Here is a 26,972-nt window from a genome sequence, read left to right as displayed (position 1 = left end):
AGGGCACCCTAAATTGTCCCAGCCCCAGTGCTAGGCACTGCAAACAGGCCAGGACACCCCCTCCCCTTCCTTATTTCCTTTTGGAATGTTGATTCTGGTTCAAGAATTTCCAAGTCTCCCCAGAGTCCCACGACCCTTTCGGCCCTGAAGAGTGACGTTAGCTGCCGGGCATCTGGTAGCTATTACCCGGTTACCCGTGGAGGGGGAGTCACTGTGGGCCTAGCGTGCACAGCCTCCCTGGGCTCAGGACGGCTGGTCCATGTCTTCTGAAGGGGCCCAGCTGCTCCTGGCTCTCATTTCCTGTGGAGACTTTCTCACAGTCCGAGAGACCCCAGGATGCCTCGGCCTGTGGGAACCTGACTATCTTAGGAAAGACGAGCTGTTCTCCCACTGACCTCCCACTCAAATGACTTTGCTTTCAGCCCTTGGGGGGACAGGATTGCAGGTTGCTGGACCTGTGTGGAGTGGGGGCCAAGCAGGACTGGGTCAGACACCCAGTGAATGTGTGTCATTCAGTAAGTTCCTTTCTCCCTCTGAGCCTTAATTTCCCCTGACTAGATAGGATGTCAGGTAGAGTGCCTGGACAAGGACCAGTGAAGTCCAATACATGGCAGTTGCTCATGCTATTGGAGGGGAAACTGAGTCCCAGGGAATGAATGTGTCTCATTCAGGGTCACAGCTTTCTACTTCCTGTTTAGGTGCCTTTCAGAATCCCCAAGGATCTTCCCCAAGTGCTTCTCACCCCATTTCCTGTTCCCAGCCTCTTGGCTGTCTGGTCGAACTACTATTTATCTCCTGTTTCCTCCTCAGCTTCCTTCTGTTTCCACCTGGGATTGGCTCCTCATTTCCAGGGATGTCATTCTATAGGAGGGACACAGCAGACTCAGACCTCAGACCACTTCAGCTCCAGACTGAGCTCTGTGCCTGGGGTCAGGCACCCCGCTTCAGCTGGGCTCTCTCTGGTCTACAGTGTTAGCCCTCTATCCTCCTCACTCTCTAAGGGCCTCCCTGCAGCTCTCAGCTCTCTCTGGCAGGTTTCCAGCCACCTTTACCAGCTCAGGCTCAGCATCCTTGACTCTGCCCTTCCTCCTAGGCCAGTGGCTTTCCTAATGGCTCCCCACACCAGGAAGACTGCATCAGGGATGTGGCTGACCCAGTGGTAGCCTGTGCTTTAGGGCAGGGCAGGGAATAAATGCTGGCAGAGACTCTAGCTCCCGTGGCTATTGCTGTCTCAGAAGAGACCCTGTTTTCCACCCCAGAGTTCTCTGCTTAGTCCACTGAAGCTGAAGGCACCCAGCAGAAGGTACCTACTGCCACTCTCCATGAATGGTGAGCAAAACTTAGAGAAAGGTGACTAGGGGGATTGTGAGTTCAAGGCCAACCTGAGTTACAGAGAATGAGACCCTGTCTCAAGATCTAAAGCCAAGCCAACCACATATGATAGATAGCAAACACCTGTTATAGTACCACCCAGTACTTGGAAAGTGGGAGCAGGAGGATGAAGGGTTCAAGGCCAGCTTTGGGTACACAGCAAATTTGAGACAAGCCTAGACTTCTATTTTGAAACCATAACAAATCTGAACAAAACAGAAACAGGGTCTGTGCAGGTAAAGCTCTAATACTCCAGGAGAGTGACATTGGAGTCTGGAGTCCACCTGGGTGAGGGGACCTGGCACTCACCCTCATATGAACATCATGGCCTTCCAAGCAGACATGATGTTTCTTCCCTAGGAAGATGAGAAAGCCAAGCCTCAGAGAGAGGAAAGCTGGTGGCAGAGCTGGGCATCTCTCTCCTCAGGCCATATGACCAGACCCTGGGGCCCAAAGAAAGAAAATCGGGGACAGAGAGGGCAGCCAGGCCTGTGCAGAGAGTAGGACCATGCCTGGCAGAGGGTGGGGCAGCCTCCTTCTCAACTTCTCCAGGATTCTTGTGGAAGTTAACTCTTTCTTCTGGTCCAGGCCAGAGGTCCCTGAAGGTGAAGTTCTGCTTCCAGCATGCACTAGGGAAATAAAGGATAATGGGTACTAATTACTACTCATTAATGCAATTAATTAAACTGGTCTATGCAATGCATGGTGTCAGTTATCAGAACAAATCAGTTAATACAGGCAATTACACGATCGGTTATTTAACTAATGAACGCTGCTGCCGAATGGGCCTGAGGTAGATCAGTCGTCACTGTTGCCTGTTCGCTGATTTCACCACTAATATTAGAGGGAAAGTGAAAGTGTCTTTTAAGTATATAGTGTAAGAAATAATGAATTAATTCTCAGAGCAGAGTTCTAAGGAATACTTTCATTTCTGGACTTGATTGTTGCAATGGAAGAGAATATATTCTAAAAAGAGCTCTGAGCAAATTAACAGCTGAAGGCTGAGCAGGAGTTACCCCAGTCAGTGGCTGTCAGGCAGACAGGATGGCCCAGGAAGAGGGAGTGTCAGGTGCAAAGGCCCAGGGGTCGCAGACCCTGGAGTTCTTTGGAAATAGTTTATGGAGGCCTGAAATCCAAGAAGGGTGAGAAGGGAGAGGAGGTGTGTCCAGGAGATGTGTGTAGCTCAGTGGTGGAGTGCTTGTTATCAAACACAAGGTGCTGCAGCTGGAAGATGGCTCAGTCACTACAGCACTTCTTTCATAGGTGAGGGGACTTGAGTTCTCACAGAGTAGCCAGATGTGTAAGCGTGAGAATCTCCAATCTCTGTGTTCCTAATGGGAGGTAGGAGACAGGAGAGACCTTAGAAACTTGCTGGCCAGCTGGCACGGCAAATGCAGCAGGAAGCCAACACAGAGAGCCCACCCCAATCAAGGTGGAAGGCAAGGATTGACACCTAGCCTGGTGAGAGAGTCTCTGATCTCCACATGAATACAGTGCTATGCATGGTCTTGCGTTCACACATGCACACACAGTCACACACATGCACACACATACACACACATACACACACATACACACAACAAATAGACACACATGGACACACAGACACACACATGCACACACAGACACACATGCACACACATGCACACAGACACACACAGGCACACATACAGATATACACATGCACATATACAGACACACGCATGTATATATATATACACAGACACAAGCACACACACATGCACACAACACATGGACACACATACCATACACACGGACACACAGATACACATACATGAACACACAGACATACAGAGAGAGAGACACACATCCATGAATACACAGATATACATATGCAACAGACGCACCATATACACAGACACACAAACATACACACAGAGAGATACACACTCACATACACACAGGAATACACAGACTCATACACACACAGACACACATATACAACACACTGGATAATTGTTAGCTTCTCAACACTGTTGTAAGCCGATGTCCAGAGGGAACAGAAAAAGCAAAGCCCAGTGGAGCACTTGTTAGGCAGAGGTAGATCCCTAAGTTCCAGGACAGCCTGGTCTATAGAGTGAGTTCCCGGGCAGGCAGACCTACACGGAGAGACCCTGTCTTGAAAACAGAACCAACCAAACAGAGCAAAGGCCCTCAGGAAGTAGGGCCTTGGCTGGAGCAGCCCCAAGTAGTGTGTGTGGGCGTGGCCATAGGGAACCTTCTCCAGGAATCTGTTAGGAATCTTGACTCCAGGCTGATAAAGCTGGGCCCTGCCAGATAGTGAGGCAAAGGGAAGCTATACTTCAGCTTTTATTTTAACAGGGCTACTAGGAGTTGGTGAGTGTGTCTCACAAATGGAGGGAGGGTGGCCTGAGGTAATCTTCAGGCCAGTAAAAGCCATAGGTTATCAGTCATATTGTGTATTGGAATGACAGAGAACTGTGGCTAGCAAGGGAGGTGAAGGGGTTGAAGTTTCTTGGCCTGTGGCTCTGCCTTGGACAACCTCCCTGGCTGTGACCACCTATGAAAGCTGAGCAGCACCCCATCTTCAAGGCTGTATCCCTGCCCCAAAACCTAAAAGGAAGTGGACAGGAAACAGGAGGAAGCACAGGGTTGATCCCAGTGTGTCCCTGACAATTTGTTCCCAGCAGTGGGAGGATTTCCGGGCATGAATGGCCGGAAATGTTGGGATGGGACACCTCACCCGGGAAGAGTGGACAGAGTGGACAGGGAGGGGCTCCTTCCTCCACCTAACTTATAGTGTCACTGGCCAGGGAACACTGAAGAGACTTTGGAAGCCTGTGCTATTGCAGACTGCAGCTTAAGGGACAAGGTAGAGGGCAGGATGGATTTTTCTAGCATTGAAAGTTAATAAGAAAGGACTTGGGGTGTCAGAACAGGGAGTAGCTGCAGGAGCCTTGGCCTCAGGAACTGGGAGATTCATCTTTACTTTCCTTTTTTTTTTTTCTTTCAGCTCATGTTTTGTTTTGAAAATTAAGCTCCTGTGTTTGAGCATACATTTTGTTCCCATTTTGCAGATGGGAAATCTGAGGCCAATGTCTAGGAACAAGTTGTTCAGCCTAAGAGAAAGACTGTATGATGCTGCTGTCTGGTCCTGCTTACTATTTATATATTCTATGAAGCTGCATATTCTAGTCTCCTCTTCTTGACTATGCCTGGCACTGCTCTGGGGACTGGGGCTCACTGTCTAATGATGGTCCACACCCTCATGTAGGTCTCTGTTAGTTTTAAGTTGAGAAATAAAAGTTAAATGGTTGTTGCAGGTAGGGATCAGAGAGACTAGGGGGACAGAAGCAGGTAGGAGGCAAAGAGTAAGGCCAAAGGGCTGTTGTAGGTGGGGTGGCCAGGCAAGGCTTCTCTTAGCCCTGAAGAAAGTGGGGGAAGAAAATGCCTTGTGGAAATCTGGGGGAAAAACAGTCCCAAGTAAGTGCAAAAGCCCTGTGGCAGGAATAAGCTGTTGAGGCCAATACAGCTGGGGCAGGAGGGACAGCATGGTTGAGGTAGACAGGGTAGAGCATTGGTGCAGTGGGCAGGGAGGTGCCACAGCACACAGAGCCATAGCGGTCAGCGAGCTAGGTCCTAGCTTTTTATTATAGTAACAGTGTGTCTTTATTCTCCAGGGGGTGAGAAGTTTGGTTTGGATGATAAGTTAAGCTGCTATAGAAGGGAGTTAGATTTTATTCTTTAGCAGATAGGGCCTGAGGACGTGGCTCAGCGTAGAGTGCTTGACTAGGCTGTGCAAGGCCTGGGCTCTCTTCCTCAGCACTGGAAAAGAGGGAAAGAATTTTAGACAGGCCTGCAGTTGTTATAATTTCAGCTACTCCGGAGGCTGAGGCAGGAGGATTGCTTGAGTATAAGAATTCAGACCAGACAGCAGCATAGTGAGTCTTGGAGGGCAGTCAGAGCTGCTGGAGACTGAGACCACCTGCTATACCCTGAGTCGCTCTCTGGTATCAGAGCTGAAGCTGACAGTGTGGGGGACTGGACATGGGGAACCAGAAAGCCATGGCTGCAGGGACAGACTCTGTCTTCTATGCTGAAGGGAAAATTTCCTCCTGGGCAGGCTTGGCCTGTTACATGGATCAAGGCCTGCTGAGTGGGGTATAGTCTGGTGATCCAGGGGTAGAAAGCGAGCCTGAGGCTTTGGCTGTCATAGCAGGAAGGAGGGAGCTGGTACCCAGTGTGATGGAGGATAGGGAGGACCAGAAGCTGCTTGTGGGTAGCAAACTGGAGATGCCTTCAACACGGAGGGCACTGGAGGGCTTGGGGGTAGGGGGTGCTGGGTGAGGAATGGGGCTGCATTAGATGAAGGCTTCAGTTCTTTAGGCCATGGCTGGGCTGGTGGTGGTGGGGGTGTGCCTCTATAATCCCAGCATGCCGGCGGGGCTGGTGGGGGGTGTGCCTCTATAATCCCAGCATGCCGGCGGGGCTGGTGGGGGGTGTGCCTCTATAATCCCAGCATGCCGGCGGAGGCAGGAGGAGCAGAAGTTCAAAGCTACTTTCATCTGCTTAGCACATTTGAGTTCAGTCTGGTCTACATGAGAACCTGTCTCAAAACAAATGCGCGCGCGCCCACACACACACACACACACACACACACACAAAGAGAGAGAGAGAGAGAGAGAGAGAGAGAGAGAGAGAGAGAGAGAGCGAGCTGTGGCTGGGGGAAGTGACTCACAAGGGGGAAAGGGGAAGCCTCTTGTTCAGCATCCTGGAAGAGCTGCCACCTCTGGCCTCTCTAGGCGTCATCCCTACACCCTGAAGGCAGGAGAATAGGTGTGTACCGGCTGTAACTAGCAGTAGCCAATACTGGCAATGTAGACCAAGGAGTGAAGGGTGAGAGGAGCGGGGCTGAGCCTCAGTCAGTCAGGCCCCCTAATGCTGAGTCAGGCCCTCTAGTGTATAGACGCAGGGGTAGGGATTATGTGGAAGAGGCAGAGAGAAGCTGACACCAGGAAAGCACGAGCTGGGTGAACACTTATCCTGAGTGCTGCAGACAACTCCATTAGGCAGTGGCTGTCTTTGTTCCTGATTTGTGGAGAGGAAACCCAGGATCAGAGAGGTGAAGGAACTTATTCAGGGCTGCACAGCTGGGAGTGGTGGAGTAGCCATAGGTTCACCAACCATAGTATCCTGGGCACCCAAGGTCAGGACCAAGCCCCAGGTCAGCGGGCTGGGTGGGCACTCAGCATCTGAGAAGTGCTGAGAATACTCACCTCTTTTCTCTTCTTCCAGGGCTGCTGCAGAGCTGGAATCTGCTGGGGACTATGTGAAGGTACGAGAGATAGGCTGGGAGTTGGCCACAGCATGATAGAGCACTCGGGGCCTGTTATGAACCAGACTTCCTCCTGGGAGGAGAAGGTTGGGGTTGGGGGCAGCCCCAGGGAACAGCTGTCATCCTGGGCAGCTATTTCCTGTGGCTCCTGCTCCTCTGCTAGCCCCAAACCCACCAACTGGACAGGGTCCCGAGGGTGTCCCCATGCAGTGGCCACCATAATGAGATCCCAGTCAGTCTGGGCATCTGAGGGCTGGGGCTGAGCGGGGCGCACCAGGAGGAGAGACTTAGATCTCCAGCAGAGACTCAGCCAAACTCACAGACAAGAGCAGGCTTTGGGAGCTGGGGATGGGATATGGCTCAGTGGGTGGGGCACTTGCCTACTATACAGAAGGCCTTGGGGGTCTGTCCCTAGATCACATAAACTGAGTGTGGTCCTGAATGCCTGTAATCTAGAGCTCAAGGGGCAGAAGGATAAATTCAGGTCACCCTCGCCAGCTTATCTTGTTCTAGACATGTTTAAGATGTAGTTTTTGTGTGTGCGTGCATGCTTGCATGTGTGTCTTCATGTGTCTGTGGAAGTCAGAGGTGGTCCTCACAGTTGCTGTCCATGGTGGGCCTCATTGATTAGGGTTCACTGGCAGGCCCACGAGCTGTCACTCCCAAAGCTGAGGTTTCAAAGTAACCATAGCCCCTCCCCCCCTTTTTTTTTGGTTTTTCGAGACAGGGTTTCTCTGTGTAGCCCTGGCTGTCCTGGAACTCACTCTGTAGACCAGGCTGGCCTCGAACTCAGAAATCCACCTGCCTCTGCCTCCCAAGTGCTGGGATTAAAGGCGTGCGCCACCACTGTCCGGCTGCTAAGTAACATTTTATAAGCCAAATGTCTGCACAACCATGCTACTGTTTGTCTGTTTGTTTGTTTATTTATTTATTCACTCATTTGTTTATTTATTTGATGTGCGTGTTGGAGGCAGAGGACAACCTGTGGTTCTCTTCTTCCGCCGTGTGAGATCTGGGGGTTGAGCTAGGTCTTCAGGCTTGGCAGCAGGGGCCTTTGTTCACTGACGCATCTTCTGAAGCCTTTGTGGTTGTTCTTTAGAGAAGCTGACTGGAAACCTATGACTTCCTCAGAGTTGCAAGGGATCTTGTGGGGCAGAGCTGGTACCAAGCCCCAAGCCTGAGGCTCAGACTCAAGACAATGGCCTTGGCCTTCCACAATCAGAAACTCCATCTGAGCCAGACCTAGATGAGCAGCAAATGCTGCAGAGAGCAAGGAAGAGTGTCAGTCAAAGAGCTGGTAAAGGGCTTTCAGGCCAGGCAGGGGACCAGAGAAGAATTACACAATCTGGGCACATTTTATAATCCAACAGAATTAGGATTTTTTATTTATTTATTTAACCCTGGGCTGGCCTGAAATTGAGTATGGCCTCTAACTCCCCAGTTCTGGGATTACAGATATGTGTCAACAGTGTGTGTGTTTTGCATGTGAGGTTTTATGTAGCCCAGGGTAGCCTCAGTCTTACTATGTAATAAAGATTACATTGAACTTTTTTTTTTTTTTGCTTTATTTTGTTTTTTTTTTTTTTGTTTTCTGAGACAGGATCTCTCTGTGTAGCCCTTTCTATCCTGGAACTCACTCTGTAGACCAGGCTGACCTTGAACTCAGAAATCCACCTGCCTCTGCCTCCTGAGTGCTAGGATTAAAGGCATGTGCCACCACCTCCAGCTGCTTTGAACTCCATATTGTTCACTTTCATCCCCAGCAGGCTAGGATTTCAGTCATTCACCACACTTCTTGGTTTTCTTGGTGCTGGGCACCATACCCAAGGCTTCCTGCAGGCAAGACTAGTGTCCTATTCACAAAGCCACAGCCTCTGCTCTAGAATTTGGTCTGTGCAGTGATTTGCAGAATCTGGCAGTGACTTGGGTGACTTGCTTCTCTGAGACTTAGCATTTGCTCATGTAAAAGAGGGAACTTTGGGTAGCTCAGTGAGACTGTGCCACAAGGGAATGCTTGAGTCTGGACCACGGCAGGCTGGCCTGGCCCCAGATTTCAGGGACATTGAGTCACTGAGCTGCTGTAGCACGGGAGGGGTTATATGGGGGAGCTGAGCTGGGCAGGACATGATCTGCTATGTCTGGCAAGGCAGTATGAGGCTTCTGAGGGCTCATGGCTCTCTGGTCTTTTTATGGAGTTAAGATACAGATTTCAGGGCTGTGGATATAGTTGGGGGGGTCTAACCTTTGCCCAGCTTGCTTGAGGCCCTGGGTGCCATCTTATTATGGGGGGGAATAATTTAAAAATTATAAGGGACCTGGAACTCAGTCCTTAAAGAAGTCTTAGCTTCTGTTCTTAAAGTCTCTGCTGATGAGGGCTGGAATCAACTATTTCCAAAATCCATTCCTGCCCTGAAGTGTTCCTCTTTGAAGAGTGTCCAGAACTCCAAAATCCCCCAAACAATGATGGGAATCCTGGACTCTCAGGATTTCAAAATACCAAGGACAGAAAGTTTCAGTAACGGTATCCAGAGCTTCCAGTATATCTACAGAAAACAATCATCTGGGGACCAGAGATGTGGACTCACCTGCTTGAGGTCACACAGTCTGTTGGAAGAGTTTGGATACCAGATCTATCTGATGATGATGGTTCTCATGTATTCCCAGACTGGCCTTGAGTTTACCACGTAGTCAAAGATGATCTTGAACTTGTAATATTCCTGCTTTAACCTTCTGAGTGTTGAGATTACATGTGTGAGCCACCACATCTCGGTTATGAAGTGCTGGGGACTGTACATGCTAGGCAAGCAAACATTCTACCAGCTAAAGTGGTCCAGATTTTGATTCTTTCTGTGCTGGCACTGGACTCTGTGCCTAACCCTTCCTGCACAGGGACTCTAAGAGCCCTACGTCCAGGTTTTGTGACACCCAGTTAGGACACAGTAGGGCGTCTTTACTGGAAAATTATCTGAACCAAGCAACTTTTTTTTTCTTTTTTATTGAGCTTGGTGACACAAAGTTCAACACAGGTCTTCACCGTGTATTCCAGACATCTTCACACAAGCCAGTCGGGGTTTAAAAAGAAGGGCCCCAGGGTGGGAAGCCCGCGAGTTAAGAGAGGCAGGTGAGCGGCACTTGGAGCTTTAACAGTTCGGAGTGTGGTACAAAGTCAGCCAGCCAGTCTAACCCTGATATTCTCAATTAGAGATGAGAAACCCAAAGCCACAAAGGATTGGGTTAAACATGGGGCTTTTTGTAGCTTTAGATCGAATTGAATTCAGAGTCCCTGCCGGCTTCCAGTCTGGAGAGGTGCGAGAGAGGGAAAAAGCGGGAGGCTCTCCGCGTCCGCCCTAGGGGGGGCCCTACTCCACCCCACTGCCCAGATAGCATCCCTCTTGGCAGGTCCTGAGGAACCCGCACAGGGGAATGGGGTGGTGATGGAGGGAGGAACAATGGTCCCCTCCCCTCCCTCTCCTCGCTCCCCTCCCTCCCCAGCTGGCTGGAGGGTGGGGTCTCCCCGCCCCGCCTCCCTGCTCCTCCCCCGACCAGGCGATGAGGTAATCGCGCCGCTGAGAGGCACGCGCAGCCGGTGCCCAGCCCGGTCGGTCCCCGCGCCCCTGCCCCTTCGGCCGTCACCCCCGGTACGCTCAGGGGACCCGGGTCTCCCGGCCGCACCATGACCGAGCGTTGCAGCCTGTGGAGTGCACTGTCTGCCGCCGCCTGCTGCTTCTACCGTGGCTCGCTGGTACAGGTGCAGGTGAGGGGGCGGCGCGGGGACCCGGGTCACTGCGCCCCGCCGCTGAGATGGGGACCGCAGTCCAAGAGCGTGCCCGCAGGGTCGTGCAGTCCGGACCGCCAGCGAAGGGAGGGGGCGGGGTCGCCCTAGCTCACCTCGGGGTACCCAGGGCGCTCCACGGGGCGCGGGTGCAGGGTGCCATTCCTTGGACTCTGGACTGCAGGAGACATGGAAGAGAGTTGGAGCTGGAACTCTGGCTGGGAGGTGGGGTTCCTCCTGTCAGTTCTAGGGTCCCTGCTGCTGACCCTAGGCCACCTGGCTCCCTATTGTACCAGGAACGCAGGGCTGGTGTCTAGAGGCTGAGTGAGGGGCAGGATGCTGCAGGACATACTGCGGACACCACGGTGTCGCCACCTTCTTGCCATCTGGGTGGGCTCGGGTTACTGGGGTGCAGGTCTCACAGTCCAGCTGGCCCAGCAGCGCAGGAGCGCGCAGCGGCGGTGCGAGGGTTAAACGGAAGGGGGTGGAGGGGAGGACCCGGACCCCGCCTCTCTGCGGAGCATCCTCTGGGGTGGCTGTGCCTGGGGTTGGGATACCTAAGGGAGCTAGGGGAGTGGTGGGAAGCCAGCCGGTGGGAAGGAGCTGAGACCCTGACAGAGGATTTCCGCATTCCTGCCTCTGGGGCATCCTGGGAGACGCGGGGCGCCTCACCTCTGAGCTCCCCCAACCTCACACACATACTTGCTCCGAGCCCGCCTGAATGACGGCCGGGCTGGCGGCGGAGCGCAGCATCCCCGCACGGGCCAATCAGGCGTGCGCAGGCCGGGAGGCGGGTGAGATCATCTCTGACCAATCGCAGTGCTTTGAGCGCAGGGATGCTGCATTCGCACCTACCCCCCCCCAACTCTGGGAGCCAAGGACCCTGAGGCCCAGGGTGAGGAAGAGGTCACAGGGGTCCTAGGGCTTCCTACCCCAGATGTGTGGGAGGACCATCGGTCCCTTCAACCCTAGCTCTGACCTAAGCTCTGCTTAGGGCTGGAAATGAGGTACCAATTTCCAGCATCTTTTACAGATGAAGGTACTCAGACCCAGCCAGGAAGAGTGACTGGTCCAAGGTCACACACACACACTGTATCCTGTCTTGGGGTCATATTCTTTAGTATACGGTCTGTCCCTACTTTGCTCCGGAACTGGGAGGGGAGTTTCAGTGTGTGCCCTTAAGAGCAGAGAGTGGTGTGTGTGTGTAACGTTGGGTACAGGCTCCATTTCCACGTGCTGCTCACCTTTCTTTCCCAGAATCCTGTGTGATTAGAAGGGAGAGGCCTGGGCTGGTGTGAACACTGCAGAGGGAACCAGGAGAGGCTGACAACCCTAAGAAATAAGGGAGTCTGAAAAGGCCCAAATCTTGGCTTTGCCAAGACCACTCAGCCCTACCATGGCATTGATTTTTGCTGTGTTGTGGGCAGAGGCCTTGCAGCATTCAGTCCCAGGTCCTGCCTTACCCTTGTTCACCGAGACCACTCCGACTGTCTGTCTCCAGAACTCTGAAGGCTTCTCAGAGCCCACACTGTCAGAGGCCTTACACTCCTGGGTTGCTGAATCAGTGCCTCAGGCTGCTCTGCCATTGACTGAGCACCTCGGCTGACTCCACACTGCAGTGCTGTTAGATTTCTGGGTGATTTCCAAGCTCCCCAGGCTGTCACAGCCCTGTCCCACTTGCTACACTATCCATAGACTCGAAGCTGCCCACGGGGCCCCACCTTGGCCTCAGCTCATCCACCCTCCACCTCCTACCTTTTCTCGGTTTCTGACCAGGTAGGGGGACACTGCACCCCTGAAGGTGCAGATACCTGGAATTGAATGTGGGACCTGCATGGTCTCTCCTGCATGGGCAGTAGACTACCCTGATTCCCTTGGGCTCCAACCCCAGCTTAAGACCCTAGGCGAGGCTGGCCCATGTTGAATGAGTGAAGTTGGAGAGTCTAGCTGTCTGTGGAGCTAGAATCATGGTGGTTGGAAAACAGTGGGGATGAGGATGGAACCCATGTGGAGTGTGAGTCTTAGATCTGGGAAAGTCTGAGGAGTGGCTTGCCAGGCTCCCAGAGTACCCAGGAGAGACCGTTTTTTTGCCTTGCCTGTCTATACACTTCTGCTCAGTTCCGATGTGTGTCTTGGAGTAGCCATCTTTAGGGACTGGCAAAGCCTCACAGTGAGAAGAGTAACTCTGAGGTGAGGCAGATCCTAGAGTCCCTTGCATTTTACTGAGGAAAGAGTTAAGTCCAAACTGCTCACATGGGGTGGGCTTGCCTCTATGATGTGGGTGTGCCTGGCAATGGGACCCTCCTCTGACAATAAGATGCCTGGGATTGGAACCTCTAAACCCAGGACTGCCCGCCATGGATAGCTGGGACGGCAGATCTCTGGGCATTAACTTCAGTGAGTGACCTTTGACCTCACTGCAGGGCTGCAGTTTCCAATCTGGCAGAATCACTTGAAATTGTGTGCGCAGGGGGTGAGGGGATTGTAATGGGCACTGAAGATACCTGTGAGGTCCATGTACCTGCTTATGGCTGCCTTTGGGCCCTTCTCTGCACGGCTTGTGTTCATCTTTTCAGCTCGTTAGCCCAGGCACTCGATGCCTCTCAGACTAACCTGCAGATGGCCTTTCTTCAAGATAGCCCTACTACCTCTAGAGGGTTTTTGTACGGAAGTGTCCTCCTGGAAGTCTCTAGACTCTTACCTCTCACAGACTTAATCCCCTGGCCAAGCACGTGAGGGCTCTTTGCCGCTGTCCAGCACCCTGGTGCTGATGGCAGCCACTCTGCTTGGCCCTTTTGGCTATCTCTTAGCCTGTGGGTTTCCTGGAGGAAGAACTTGACTTACCCATGCCTCACTTACGTATATTCTGGTTGAATAAGCTGAGGTTTTACCCCAGCTGGGACGGGGACCCACAGGTGAGGACCATCCAGCAGGACAAGTGTTTTAGTGTTTTTGACAATCCCAGGGTTAAAGATGACATGGGGCAGGATGAGCGGGGAGGAACAGAGACGGGACTGTGGAACCAGATGCCAATCTTGCTTTCCCCACGCAGTTCTCCAAGGAGAAGTACATTCTCGACTCCTCACCAGAGAAGCTGCACAAGGAGCTGGAGGAAGAGCTGAAGCTCAGCAGCACAGACCTTCGCAGCCATGCCTGGTACCACGGCCGCATCCCTCGCGAGGTGAGCGGCTTCCGGGCTCCAGTCACCAGACGGTCTCTGGCTTTTTCATCAGCAAGGATGAGGTTGAGCTTTACCATTTACAATGTGACCTTAAGAGAGTCACCTTGCCTCTCCTGGCTCCACCATCCCCATCTGTAGAATGGAGCGATATCTCCTCAAAAGGCAGTCACACTCCACACAGTGAGACCCTGTCCCAAAGTGAGGGACTGTAGTGAAGGTGAAATGGGCTAAGGCAGGTAGAGAAGGTGTCTGGTACCAGTGAATGCAAGCATGGGGAAGGGGAGCTGTTGTTCTTACTGTGTTTCATGATTCCTGGATTATAGATCAGCCTCCTGTGGATTTGGTTAGAGAATATCCATTTTCGGGCCACTCAGTTTTGGCCAAGTTGGAGTATCTGGCCTGAGGTGACCTTATGAGTGATGGACCTGGACTGATGGGTCCCCTGGCCAGCACAGGGATCCAGGATGCAGAGAAGATGAGGTGGAAGCTCTCTTGGAGGATGCTGGCCTCAGAGAGGCACAGAGTATCAAGCCTTTCACCTGTGTAAGGATGGGAGCTGCATGGAAACACAGGGAGTCACCAGGAAGGGCACTGGGTGGAGCTCTAGACAGAGAGGGCATCTCAAGGGAGCAGACACCCAGCTCTGTGCTGGGCCCTGGATGAGTGCAGGAGAGAGTGCCTGGAACTTACTTTGCTTTGTAGGAATCCTGAGAGGTGCTGGGTCTGAGACCTAGGTCTCTGATCACAGTGATTTCAGCATTTCCAGTCACTGTGTCCCTGTGTCCATTCCTAAGTGCCATTCCCCAGCCTCAGTATCCCTGACCCATGGCTTCAGCTGAGGTGCCACCTCAGACTCTGGTCCTAAGCATCAGATGTCTGATGTCTATTAACTGGATCCTCTATGCTCTGGATGCTGTCTTGGTGTCTCAAATTCAAAGTCACCATGTCCCCTGACCCTGTCTTCTTTAGCCACCACACCTAATTCCTCTGTACCTTCCTTAGGTCTCTGAGACCCTGGTGCAGCGGAACGGCGACTTCCTCATCCGAGACTCTCTCACCAGCCTTGGGGACTATGTGCTCACGTGTCGCTGGCACAATCAGGCCTTGCACTTCAAGATCAACAAGGTGGTGGTGAAGGCTGGGGAGAGCTACACCCACATCCGGTACCTCTTCGAGCAGGAGAGCTTTGACCATGTGCCTGCCCTTGTGCGCTACCACGTGGGCAGCCGAAAGGCTGTGTCCGAACAGAGTGGGGCCATCATCTACTGCCCAGTCAACCGTACCTTCCCACTGCGCTACCTCGAGGCCAGCTATGGCCTGAGCCAGGGCGGCAGCAAGGCTGCCAGCCCAGCCAGTCCCTCAGGCTCCAAGGGCAGCCACATGAAGAGACGAAGCATTACCATGACTGATGGACTCACCACTGACAAGGTCACCCGCAGCGATGGCTGCCCCAACAGGTCAGCTAGGTCCCCACTCCCCTCTGGCTTGTTATGGGATGACAGTAAAGAGAACGCTGGTATGGAAGGGAGTCCCAGCCCTGAGTTATGCGAGGCTCTGTGGGGAAGGATGGGGAGTTGAGCTTCAGTGTGGAGGCTGGAACACAGGTTTGCACTGGATAAGGGGAGTAGTGACAGGGCTGTCGACAGAGAGAGTAGGGTCGGTGGTCTGGTTTATAGAAACCACAAGGATAAGCTGCATTCTGGCCTGTGTGTCTCTTCCTGTCATTTTCCTAGGGACAGGAGAGACATAGAGGAACCTGAGGAACCTGAGCTCAGCCAGGTATCCCCAAGTTGTGTCTCTGTGTCTTCCGAGTCTGGAAGAAGAAAATTCTGGGTAGAGACGGAGAAAGAGAACAGGTTAATTGAGGGAGGGAGGTGACTAGGAGATAGGCAAGTGGAAGCCAATAGGGTTGTGCTCCGTGAGGGTTAGGATCTGTGGGAGTCAGGGTCCTCTGGGGGTGTGTCTGGGCGTCAGGACCTGCTGTGGATCAGCTGAGGTCAAGGCCAGCTGTTGGGGGGAAGAACTGGGGGAGTCACATCTATCCCACCTTAGCCCAACTCTGCCTTCTCCAGCTTTTTCATTCATCCATTGAGAGGTTGAACTTGACCACCATACCTTTTGAGCATCTGAAGTTTAGGGGGCGGGGAGTGGGATAGTACAATGCGTCGAGTCCCCTGATATCTGAACTCTGGCCTCATGGAATCCCTGTCCACAGCACCTCACTACCCCATCCTCGAGACTCCATCCGAAACTGTGCCCTCAGCATGGACCAGATCCCAGATCTACACTCACCTCTGTCTCCTATCTCCGAGAGCCCCAGCTCCCCTGCCTATGGCACTGGTAAGCTAGCAGGGGGTAGTCTGTAATGCTACTGTGTCTGGTGGGGAACATCATTTACTGTTTCTGCCTCTGTGCTAGAAAAGCCTGTGGCAGAATCGCTGGTGTTGACACACAGAGTACAGTTCAGTGGATAGCGTTCCCACCTGTGGCAGGCAGTGAACACAAAATGGATCCTCACTGTGAATGGCAGGGTAAAGTGTGCTGGAGGTACAGCGTGTCGTGGGACAGACCGAAGCTGTGATGGGCACGATGCTTGGCCCCAGAAGACAAACTTCCCACTACAGCTGCCTTACCAAGGACCCTAGTAACAAGTACATCCCTAGGTCCTGGTTTGAGCTTAGACCAGGCTAGCTCAGGCTAGTGTGCTTTGCTGCTCTCTCTCTTTTTTTTTTTTTTTTGGTTTTTCTTTTTTTTTTTTTTTAATATTTATTTATTTATTTTATTGATGAGTACACTGTAGCTGTCTTCAGACACACCAGAAGAGGGCATCCAATCTCATTACGGATGGTTGTGAGCCACCATGTGGTTGCTGGGATTTGAACTCAGGACCTCTGGAAGAGCAGTCAGTGCTCTTAACCGCTGAGCCATCTCTCCAGCCCCTTTTTTTTGGTTTTTCAAGACAGGGTTTCTCTGTGTAGTCCTGGCTGTCCTGGAACTCACTCTGTAGACCAGGCTGGCCTTGAACTCAGAAATCCGCCTGTCTCTGCCTCCCAAGTGCTGGGATTAAAGGCGTGCGCCACCACCGCCCGGCTCTCTTTTTTTTTTTTTAATTACTTTTTAGAGCAGTTTAAGGTTTATAACAAAATTGAAATCATGGGATCCTGTGCTTATGAATAAAAATAAAGTAAAAATATGTACTCAGTTTATTTCTCAAAACAAAGCAAAACAAACCTCAGACTGTTAAGCAAAATGTCTTGCCCTGCAAGACGGTCGGAGCAGCGAGGGGTGGTCTCCGGGAGGCCTTGGCCCGGAGGGAGCACTCCATGCCTCTAGAGTGTCACTATGTGTCCCCAGAAGTCTTCTCTGAAGACCAGCCTTGTCACATACACTTGCTTTCAAAATAGCATGTCTACGTGAAAACGTTTATTTACTTATTTATTTTATTTTTTAGACAGAGTTTCATGATGTAGCCTTGGCTGGTCTGGAGCTCACGGTGTAGACCAGACTCAGAGCTCTGCCTGCCTCTGTCTCCTAAGGGCTGGAACTAAACATGTCTACCACCACACTCAGCTTATGTTTGTTTGTTTGTTTGTTTTTTTATTTTTTTTTTTATTTTTTTTTTTTTTTTTTTTTTTTTTTTATTTGAGACAGGGTTTCTCTGTATAGCCCTGGCTGTCCTGGAACTCACTCTGTAGACCAGGCTAGCCTCGAACTCTTGAACTCAGAAATCCGCCTGCCTCTGCCTCCCAAGTGCTGGGATTAAAGGCATGTGCCACCACCGGCCGGCTTTTTTTAAGTTTTTATTTAGTTTTTTTTTTATGATTTATTTATTTTATATATGTGAGCCCACTGTAACTATCTTCAGACACACCAGAAGAGGGCATCAGATCTTATTACAGATGGTTGTGAGCCACCATATGGTTGCTGGGAATTGAACTCAGGACCTCTGGAAGAGCAGACTGTGCTCTTAACCCCTGAACCATCTCTCCAGCCCCCCTTTTTAAGTTTTTAATGAGACAATTTCCAGAAATGAGGTGTAATCAGAGCTAGGAAGCAAAGGCTTCATTCAGTCTTAGCCTTACTAAGTTGAGTGACCTCGGCAAGTCTCTAAGCCCTGAGCCTTCATTTTCTCAGCTCAGGATTGAGGACCATAAAAGTCCTTACTGTCACAGAATGGGGCATTTTGGATATTGTTTGTTTGTTTGCTTGCTTATTTTTGTTTGTTTTTGAGACAAGGTCTCACTATGTAGCTGGCTGGCCTGGAATTCGTTATGCAGATCAGGCTAGCCTCAAATCTACAGAGATCTGGTCACCCCTGTCTCCTGAGTGCTAGGGTTGCAGGTATGCACCACCACAACAGTGGGCTTTGCTGGTTTACTTCTGAGTTCTTTTACATTCCTTTACTTATTTGTGTGTGGGGTACAGGGGGACATGAATGGATCACAGCACTAGTCTGGAGGTCAAATGACAACTTCCCTGAATATTGGCTCTTTTTGTTCCTGGGATCTAACTTAGGTTGTTAGACTTGGTGGCAAAAGCCTTTATCCACTGATCCATCTAGCACCTCCCACCCCACCACCTTTGGAGACAGGAGCTTTCTAAGTACCTCAGGCTGGTTTGGAGCTCACGTAGCTCTGACTGGTCGCCACCATTCTTCTATCTCAGCCTCCCCCGTGCTGTGATTGTAGACATGTGCCACCATGTCTGGCTCCACCTTGTCTCATCGATGGCTTTACTACTGACAGTAACTCCCCTGCACTTCACCAGCTCTGGGCACCCGCCCACCAAGTATATTATAACTGATAATTCACTTGGCGACAGCTTCACCAGGTGCAGTAGACTTCAGCAGGGCTTAACTGCCCTGGACCACCTCTGTGGCTTCCTGATGTTATAGCCTCTTGGGGCAGGGGCTTCACTGGTCCAGGGAAATGCTGGTACCATAGAGCATCTCCCTCCACATTCTGGGAGGTAGATACATCACCCTATATACAGGATGCAGACTTTTCTTTGAGGGAACAGGCATGTGCTACCACCCCCTGTGATTTTAAAAATCATTTTTCAAAAAAAAAGAATTATTTATTATATATACAGCATCCTGCCTGAATGTATGCCTTCAGGCCAGAAGAGGGCACCAGATCTCATTAAAGATGATTGTGAACCACCATGTGATTGTTGGGAATTGAACTCAGGACCTCTGGAAGAGCAGTCAGTGCTCTTAACCACTGAGCCATCTCTCCAGTCTGGGGGGCTCCATTCTTAAGGGTAGCTGAGATAACTAGTCTTCTCTCTCTCCTCTCTATAGTAACCCGAGTCCATGCTGCTTCTGCTACCCCCTCTACTACAGCACAGTCTGCCTCCCCAGTTGCCCGCCGCTCCAGCGAACCTCAGCTATGTCCTGGAAGTGCTCCAAAGCCTCCTGGGGAGTCAGACAGGGGCCCTCATGCAAGCCCATCCCACACCCTCTGCAAGGCCTCACCATCACCATCACTCAGCAGCTACAGTGACCCGGACTCTGGCCACTACTGTCAGCTCCAGCCTCCTGTCCGTGGCAGCCGAGAGCAAGCTGCAGGAGAGACCCCCCGGAAGGCTCGGAGCTCTGGGGAGAGGCAAAAAGAACTGTTAGAAAATGGAGCTCCCGAGGGCGAGTGGGGCAAGACCTTCACAGTCCCTGTAGTGGAAGCCACCTCTTCTTTCAACCTGACTACTTTCCAGTCCCAGCTGATCCCCAAGGAGAACCGGCCTCTGGAAGTGGGCCTTCTGCGCAAGGTCAAGGAGCTGCTGTCTGAGGTGGATGCCCGGACACTGGCCCGGCATGTCACCAAGGTTGACTGCCTGGTACGTGTTAGGGAGGGAATGCCTTTATCGGCTGGCTTTGGGGTTAGGAGTCAAGATGGTGCGAGACTGATTTCCCCAAGGACAGTAACCTGCAGCCTGGGTTTTGACATCCCGGTGTCTTTCTTGGTTCTGGGACTCTGGGCTAGTCATCTGGCATGTGAGCTTCCATTTTCTTATTTTAGATTGTTTTGCTTTGCTTTGTTTTGTTATGGTCTCAGTATGTAGCCTTGGCTGGGCTGGAACTAGCTGTGTAGATGAGGCTGGCTGCTGTGTAGACCAGACTGGCCTTAAACTCACAGAAAGCTGCCTGCTTCGGCCTCCCAAGTGCTGGGATTAAAGACCTGTGCCGCCACCCCTGTCAATCTCCTCATCCTTCTCATTCTTTTTTTTTTCTTTTTTTGTGCATTGATGCTTTGCCAGCATGTATATTAGTACTGGAGTTACAGGCAGTTGTGAGCCACCATGTGGGTGCTGAGAATCGAACCCCAGTCCTTTTAGAAGAGCAGCCAGTGCTCTTAACCACTGAGCCATCTCGCCAGCTCAGTTTTCTTCTTTGGAAAAGTGAAAACCAAGATATTTCTACAGCTGCAGATTTGGAATGAGGGCTGACGTTTTGGGGGTAACTTAACATCCTGGTTCTAGTCTATAGAAAGTGAACATCAGGTTTAGGGGGGAAAATCTGCCCCCTTCCCCCCCCCCAGTAGACAACAAGCAAAACATTCCCTGGCCCCAAAACTGTCCAGATGCCAGTGTGAGACTTTGATTCTGCTAAAAACCAGCTCTTTCCATACCTCAGTTTCTCGCTCTGTAGTTTGGTATGTACGCTGGTCTGAGACATCAAGAAGTCAGTAGAGTCATGAAGGGGTGCTCCAGGGTGAGAAGAGGGAGAAACTGGGTTGCAGGCCCAAGTGTAAAAACTTGGGCAAGAAAGTCAGGTTCCCTTCCTGGACCTTGGGTTGGCAATCCGGGATAATGGCATCCTGGCTCTTAATCCTGAATATTTAACATGGCACACACCTATGGGCATCTTCCTCCCCCCCCCCATTTTACAGATGGGGAAACTGAGGCTCACTCAGAAAGGGGGAAATCACTTGCTCCATGTTCACAGAGGATCTGGGATTCCACCCCCACCCCACCCTACCCTCTGGACCCCTCAGCCAGGCGACCCTCTTAGATGAAGCTCTGACTCCCAGATGGCTTGGACCAACCCTGACAGGAAATTAATCAGCCCTTTGGGCGTCTTTGCAGGTTGCTAGGATACTGGGCGTTACCAAGGAGATGCAGACCCTAATGGGAGTTCGCTGGGGCATGGAGCTGCTCACCCTCCCCCATGGCCGGCAGCTAAGACTAGACCTGCTGGAAAGGTAAGGCGCACTGCACCAGCCCACGGCTACCTTATGGGCTGTCCCAGGGTTTCTGACAACTCTTCCATCCCACTAGCCAATCGCAGCCCCGTGGTCCTCGGCTCAAAGCCAGTCTGATTTCCCGAAGACTGCTGTTTATCGACCGGTTTCTCCTCTTGCTTCCCCACGTCCATCAACCTTGGCCCCGCCCACCATTACTGTGCACAGTGTTCATTCTAAAACTCTGCCCTTTAGATTTCGCTGATCAATTTACAAGCTTCCCCTCCTGGCATCCTGATTTTGCCCCTAACTTATATTGTCCAACTGGGCTCCCTTCGCCTTGCTTGTTACTTTGGCTGCGCCTCTTAGTCCCTGTGACCTACTGTTTTTCCGTCTCGGCAACAGTCACATTTAACAGCGGCGGCCGTGTCGGGCCCACCGTATGTCACGCCCCCTCTGATCCGACCTCTCTCACAGGTTCCACACCATGTCCATCATGCTGGCGGTGGATATCCTGGGCTGCACAGGTTCCGCAGAGGAGCGAGCAGCGCTGCTGCACAAGACCATCCAGCTGGCGGCCGAGTTGCGGGGGACAATGGGCAACATGTTCAGCTTCGCTGCTGTCATGGGCGCCCTGGAGATGGCCCAGGTACTGCGGGGTCCTCCCGACAACCACTAGGCTGTCTGCAAGAGGCCTGAAGCGGGTTCCCCGGGGGGAAGACATTTGCATGGAAAATAGAAGAGCTTCCGGGGTCTCTAGGCTTCCTCTGAGAAGGACCAGACAGGAAAGCAGAGGTCTCCCAGGTGTTAAGTTCTGATTCCTGCCCGGGCCTCTGTTTACCCAGCTGTAAGAGGAACCAGAAACCCTGAGTTTAAAAAATATATAGTGTGTTTGGTGGGGCAGGAGTGCTCGAGAGAGGGCTTAGCCTTTTAAGAGAGCATTCTATTCTTGCCAAAGGATGCAGAGTTCATTCCCAGCCACCATCCCCCCATACCAAGCAGTTCACAGCCACCTATAACGTAACACCGACTCCTGCTTCTAGTCTCCACAGGCACTAGCATGCACGAAGCATGTACTAAGGCACACACGCATAAAATAAGTAAATCTTTTAAAATATAGAACGTGTTTTTTTTTTAAATTTATTTATTTATTATATATGAGTACACTGTAGCTGTCTTCAGACACATCAGAAGAGGGCATCAGATCTCATTACAGATGGTTGTGAGCCACCATGTGGTTGCTGGGATTTGAACTCAGGACCTCTGGAAGTGCAGTCAGTGCTTTTAACCACTGAGCCATCTCTCCAGCCCCTAGAACGCGTTTTTTACATCGCAACTCAGATAATAGAGAGAGATGGCCGAGAATGAGTTTGACCCCCAGGGCCTCACAAACCGGGCATGGGGGTGCATGCCTCTAATCTCAGACCATGGGAAGGGGAGGCAAGGGAATTAGAAATTCAAGACATGACACCCTGCTCCAAAACAAATAGGACATCCAATGCCTAGCATTTGAAGAACTTGCTGTATGCTAGGTACCAGCACTGATTCCTTAAAGCAACCTCATGAGGGAGATTGCTATATTGTCCTGTGTCACAGAGTGGGCACCCGAGGCAGAGCTCACCCGGGTGAGGTCACAAGGTCCAGAGCTGAGAGTTAGGATTTGTAAAAGGTGTTGCAATGGCTTCAGTCCACGGTTAACGCTGTTCCCATTTTGTGAGTGACAACCAGAAAAAATAGTCATTACCCCACACCACAGCCTCCAGCGGGGTGGCCTGTGGCCAGCTGTTCCTGGAGGCTCCTTCTGTAGCCGGCCTCTCACAGTCCGCTCTCCCCAGATTTCAAGGCTGGAGCAGACGTGGATGACCCTGCGGCAGCGACACACAGAGGGTGCCATTCTGTATGAGAAGAAACTCAAGCCTTTCCTCAAGAGCCTGAACGAGGGCAAAGGTACCTGATGTCCCGTCCCCCTGAGATTTCTGCATAGGTTTCATCCTATGAGTTCCCAAAGACTCTTCTGGGTGGCGAGGATAAAAGCTTGACTCTGTGCCATGGGGTAGCCATGTATGCTCAGTCACGTACAGGGTAGGGTTACCAGGGAAAGAAAGGACTGTCTTGGGTGACCTGGGTGGTCCTCCTGGGGCCTCAGGCATCTCTGGGGTTGTAGTGGGTGGCAGGATCTTCAGGTCTAAGTGCCTGCTGCCCCTCTCTACAGAAGGCCCGCCTCTGAGCAACACCACCTTTCCACATGTACTGCCATTCATTACTTTGCTGGAGTGTGACTCTGCCCCTGCCGAGGGTCCTGAACCTTGGGGCAGCACAGAACATGGTGTGGAGGTTGTGCTAGCCCACCTGGAGGCCGCCCGCACTGTTGCACACCATGGGGGCCTCTACCACACCAACGCTGAGGTCAAGCTGCAAGGTGAGTAGCTGTCATGTCCTGCTGTCCCTGGCTTCCCTTCATCTGCCTCTACCTATGCCTCTCTGTCTGCAAGCATGAACTGGTATCTTCCACTCCTCTGTCTTGACTCCTGGCTCCTTTATCCCAATGGTCTTGTCACTCATAGGCAGTTGTTAGTGAGGGCATCAGGTGAGGTGGGCTGAGAGACACTCAACACCTTTACCACGTGTTGCAGCCGACTGCACCTCACTGTTCTCACTGTCTTTCCATAGCTTGTTACAAGGTGCCCAGCCAAGGCCCAGCATGAAGAAAGACCTGCCTGGTCTTCAGGGAGCCTTGGCTGGGGAACATAGAATTCTGGGAAAGGAACAGAGAAAGTGGCTTCAAACAAAGGCTTTTATTGCCTCGAGCATTATTTAAATCACAAAAACATCTAGAGGACTGGGGATGTGGCTTAGTTGGTAGGATGCTTGACCAGCTTACAAAGCCCTGGACTTAATCCCCAGGACTGCATACAATGCATAAACTGGGAGTGTGGGCCTCACAGTCCCAGCACTCTGATAGAGGCAGGAGTACCAGGAGTTCACTCTTATCCCCAGCTGCGTACCAGATTCAAAGTCAGCCCATAATCCAGGCAGTTCTCTGACTTCATGGCCAGCCTGGTCTACACAGAAAGTTCCAAGCCAGTCAGGGCTACATAGGGAGACTGTCTCAAAAAAAAAAAAAATTAATAATAATGAAAAAAGATTTAGAAAATTATTCACTTGCCCAGAGATGTATGATATGAATTCTGGTATATCGTTTTCATCTTTTTTTTTTCCTCAGAAAGAAAAGAATTATATGCACTTTAAAAATGTGTTTCTTTCAAAAAATGAAACTTACAGAAAAATACAAGAAAGATCTTCTGAGATCTCATCTCAGAGTTACAGGGCTATTTTACATTTTAAGGGCTGAGGAGATAGCAGACTGAGGAGCAGCATCTGCCTAGATACACAAAGCCCTCTGTCTCATGCCAGCACCACATGCACAAACACAAATTATTGTCTAGTTCTTTTTTTTTTTTTTATAGATTTATTTATTTATTTATTTTATGTATACACTGTGGCTGTCTTCAGACATACCAGAAGAGGGCATCAGATCTCATTATAGATGGTTGTGAACCACCATGTAGTTGCTGGGAATTGAACTCAGGACCTCTGGAAGAGCATACAGTGCTCTTAACCACTGAGCCATCTCTCCAGCCCCCTATTGTCTAGTTCTTTAAAAATCGTAAGTTGTAATTAGATGAAGAAAGACTAGGTGCTACCTGCAAGGTCTTGATCTTCAGTACATTTTGTTGGGTCCTTGCGGGGCTAGGGAAAGATCCCTGTGAGCAGGCCCTGAAGTGAAGAGATTCCTGAGCCTGTCTTCCCACCCTGCAGGGTTCCAGGCCCGACCTGAGCTCCTGGAGATGTTCAGCACAGAGTTCCAGATGCGTCTCCTCTGGGGCAGCCAGGGTGCCAACAGCAGCCAGGCCTGGCGCTATGAGAAGTTTGAGAAAGTCCTCACTGCCTTGTCCCTCAAGCTGGAACCTGCCATCCGTTCTAGCGAGCTGTGACCCCGGAGATCTTGCCTCTCTGCAGCTGCGGGCAGCATCAGGGGCAGAGAGGCTCAGGACATTCCCTCCAGAGCACCACAGGGACACTGTGATCAGCCCAAGAATGTTCTGGGTTCAAATCCAGGATCTCCCTTGCACTTCCAGGGTCCTGAATGGACTCCGAGCTCATTCTTCCGCCACACACACACCAAGTCTCCCTTCCAAATGGACAGGAACCTTTGCTCCTCCCACTGGCTTGAGCTGGCCCCTATTTTGCTGAGGTTCCCTGTTTTTGAGCCATGGGAGGCTCCCCACTCCTTGTCCTTCCTCCAGGCATCTATGCCTAGAGGTGCTACGGCCTCCATCTTACTGTAAATACGTCTGATGTAAATGTATGTACAGAAGCCACCTCTCTTTCATATAATAAACTTTAATGACTCTTTCTTCTGTCCCATAAGGCCTGGGTGGAAAAAAGCACTTTCTGCGTGTGGGGGGGAGGGGGGATGGGGGATGGTCCAAAACATCAGTGAATGCCTGGTTAGCACCAAACACTTTCCAGATGACTGAGTTTACAGCAGACAAGCAGCCCCTCCTGTCGGTCATGAGCTCAGGTATTAGCAGGAGAGATGGTCAGTTCAAAGTACAAGTACAAGTACAGTACAAGTAGGCCTACCCCAGTCTTCTCTGAGCCCAGGGCTTGTCCAGAGAAATCATAGTCCCCTGACCCAACCCCATCCACAGGCAAGAAGTTCAGAGTTTGGGGTAAAAGGGTTTTTAAAAGTCTAGAGGAAGCCAGGCAGTGGTGGCGCACGCCTTTAATCCCAGTACTTGGGAGGCAGAGGCAGGCGGATTTCTGAGTTGGAGGCCAGCCTGGTCTACAGAGTGAGTTCCAGGACAGCCAGGGCTACACAGAGAAACCCTGTCTCAGAAAACAAAGCAAAACAAAACAAAAGAAAAGTCTAGAGTTCAGGAGAGATGGTTCAGTGTCCAAGAGCACTGGCTGATCTTCCAGGAGACTCAGGTTCAATCCCAGCAACCACATTGTAGTTCATAATCGAACTCTAGTGCTAAGGTGTCTGAAGCCCTCTTCTGACCTTCAGGCATGCGTGCGTGTGCACGCAAAATAGCCATACGAGTAAAATAAATTTTAAGTTAAAAAAAATCTTTAAACTGGGTTTAGTAATTGACACCTTTAATCCCATCACTTTGAACTCAGAGGCAGGCAAATCTTGGACTTTGAGGGTCCCCAAAGCTGCTTAGTGAGGACCCCCCACTTCAAAAAAATCTTTATAAATAACGAAACCTAGGATCTCAATTGCCCTTACAGATGGACACCTGGTGGGCGAAGGGACTTTTTTTTGTTATAATAACAGAACAAGCAGGCAGATGAGGAAGAGATGGTGGCTGGTGGTGATCACAGGCTAGGTCCCGGGCATCAGGAGTCTGTTTACTGAATTAGAGACACAGGGGTCCTTTGCTCTTTGACTGCCTGAGGCTGGAAACATGTGACTAGGGATATTAGATCTTCAACTGTACCTGGGGTGGGTTTAGTTCAATGACTCAGTGACCGGGAAACTTGGATAAGAAGCTTAATTTCTTGCGTTCCAAATTCAATAAAACCAGGACAATACGAGAACCCCTCTCATTGGATTTATATTAGTGTTTAGTGTGTAGTATCTAGTAAGGAAGAACAATGCTCGTGTGTGTGTGTACATATTTTTTAATTTCTTTTTTTACGCTCAGGGAAATTTTTATTAGGGTTTAAAAGAAAAACCCTAGGGCAGGCAAGGTGTAAATCCCAGAAGCTGCTTGGAGGAGGAAGATGGAGAAAGATAAAAAGCCATGTCATTTGATTTAGTTGACAGAGGCCAGCCACATGATAGTCACATAGAGGGCTTCAGTGAGTGAAAGGTGTGAGAGGTATCCTTAGAACGAAGGAGGTAGGCCGTGGTGGCTCACTTTTAACCTCAGCACTCAGAGGCAGAGGCAGGTAGATCTCTGCATTTGAAGCCAGCCTGCTACAGAGAGAGTTCCAGGACAACTACGGCTACATGGGGAAGCCCTGTCTTGAAAAGAGAGAGACGAAGGAAGAAAATGGAAACTGTCACCTTTCTGAGTTACTGAGACTTGTGAAGCTGCGCTACTGCCTGCTGATTTACTTATTTATCCATTTAGCGTG

The 26,972-nt window shown here is 51.1% G+C and overlaps 1 protein-coding gene across 2 annotated transcripts in view; it reads left to right on the top strand.

Moving 5' to 3' along the window:
- Sh2d3c (SH2 domain containing 3C) overlaps nt 1-25,250 on the top strand; it is a 35,085-nt gene extending 9,835 nt beyond the window's left edge. Inside the window, exons 3-12 of one of the 2 annotated variants that reach the window (XM_028757003.1) lie at nt 6,649-6,688; nt 13,513-13,641; nt 14,644-15,098; nt 15,857-15,981; nt 18,944-19,476; nt 20,725-20,840; nt 21,297-21,468; nt 22,655-22,766; nt 23,032-23,238; nt 24,639-25,250. In XM_028757003.1, the coding sequence (XP_028612836.1) occupies nt 6,649-6,688; nt 13,513-13,641; nt 14,644-15,098; nt 15,857-15,981; nt 18,944-19,476; nt 20,725-20,840; nt 21,297-21,468; nt 22,655-22,766; nt 23,032-23,238; nt 24,639-24,814 (2,065 nt within the window). In that variant the 3' untranslated portion in view covers nt 24,815-25,250. The remainder of the gene's footprint in view (nt 1-6,648; nt 6,689-13,512; nt 13,642-14,643; nt 15,099-15,856; nt 15,982-18,943; nt 19,477-20,724; nt 20,841-21,296; nt 21,469-22,654; nt 22,767-23,031; nt 23,239-24,638) is intronic. The other variant, XM_028757004.1, reaches the window with a different exon arrangement.
- Nucleotides 25,251-26,972: the final 1,722 nt, after the last annotated feature.

Source organism: Grammomys surdaster, unplaced genomic scaffold, assembly GCF_004785775.1.
Source record: "Grammomys surdaster isolate TR1022 unplaced genomic scaffold, NIH_TR_1.0 126133, whole genome shotgun sequence".
Taxonomy (NCBI): Eukaryota; Metazoa; Chordata; class Mammalia; order Rodentia; family Muridae; genus Grammomys; species Grammomys surdaster.
This window is presented reverse-complemented; position numbering and strand designations above follow the sequence as displayed.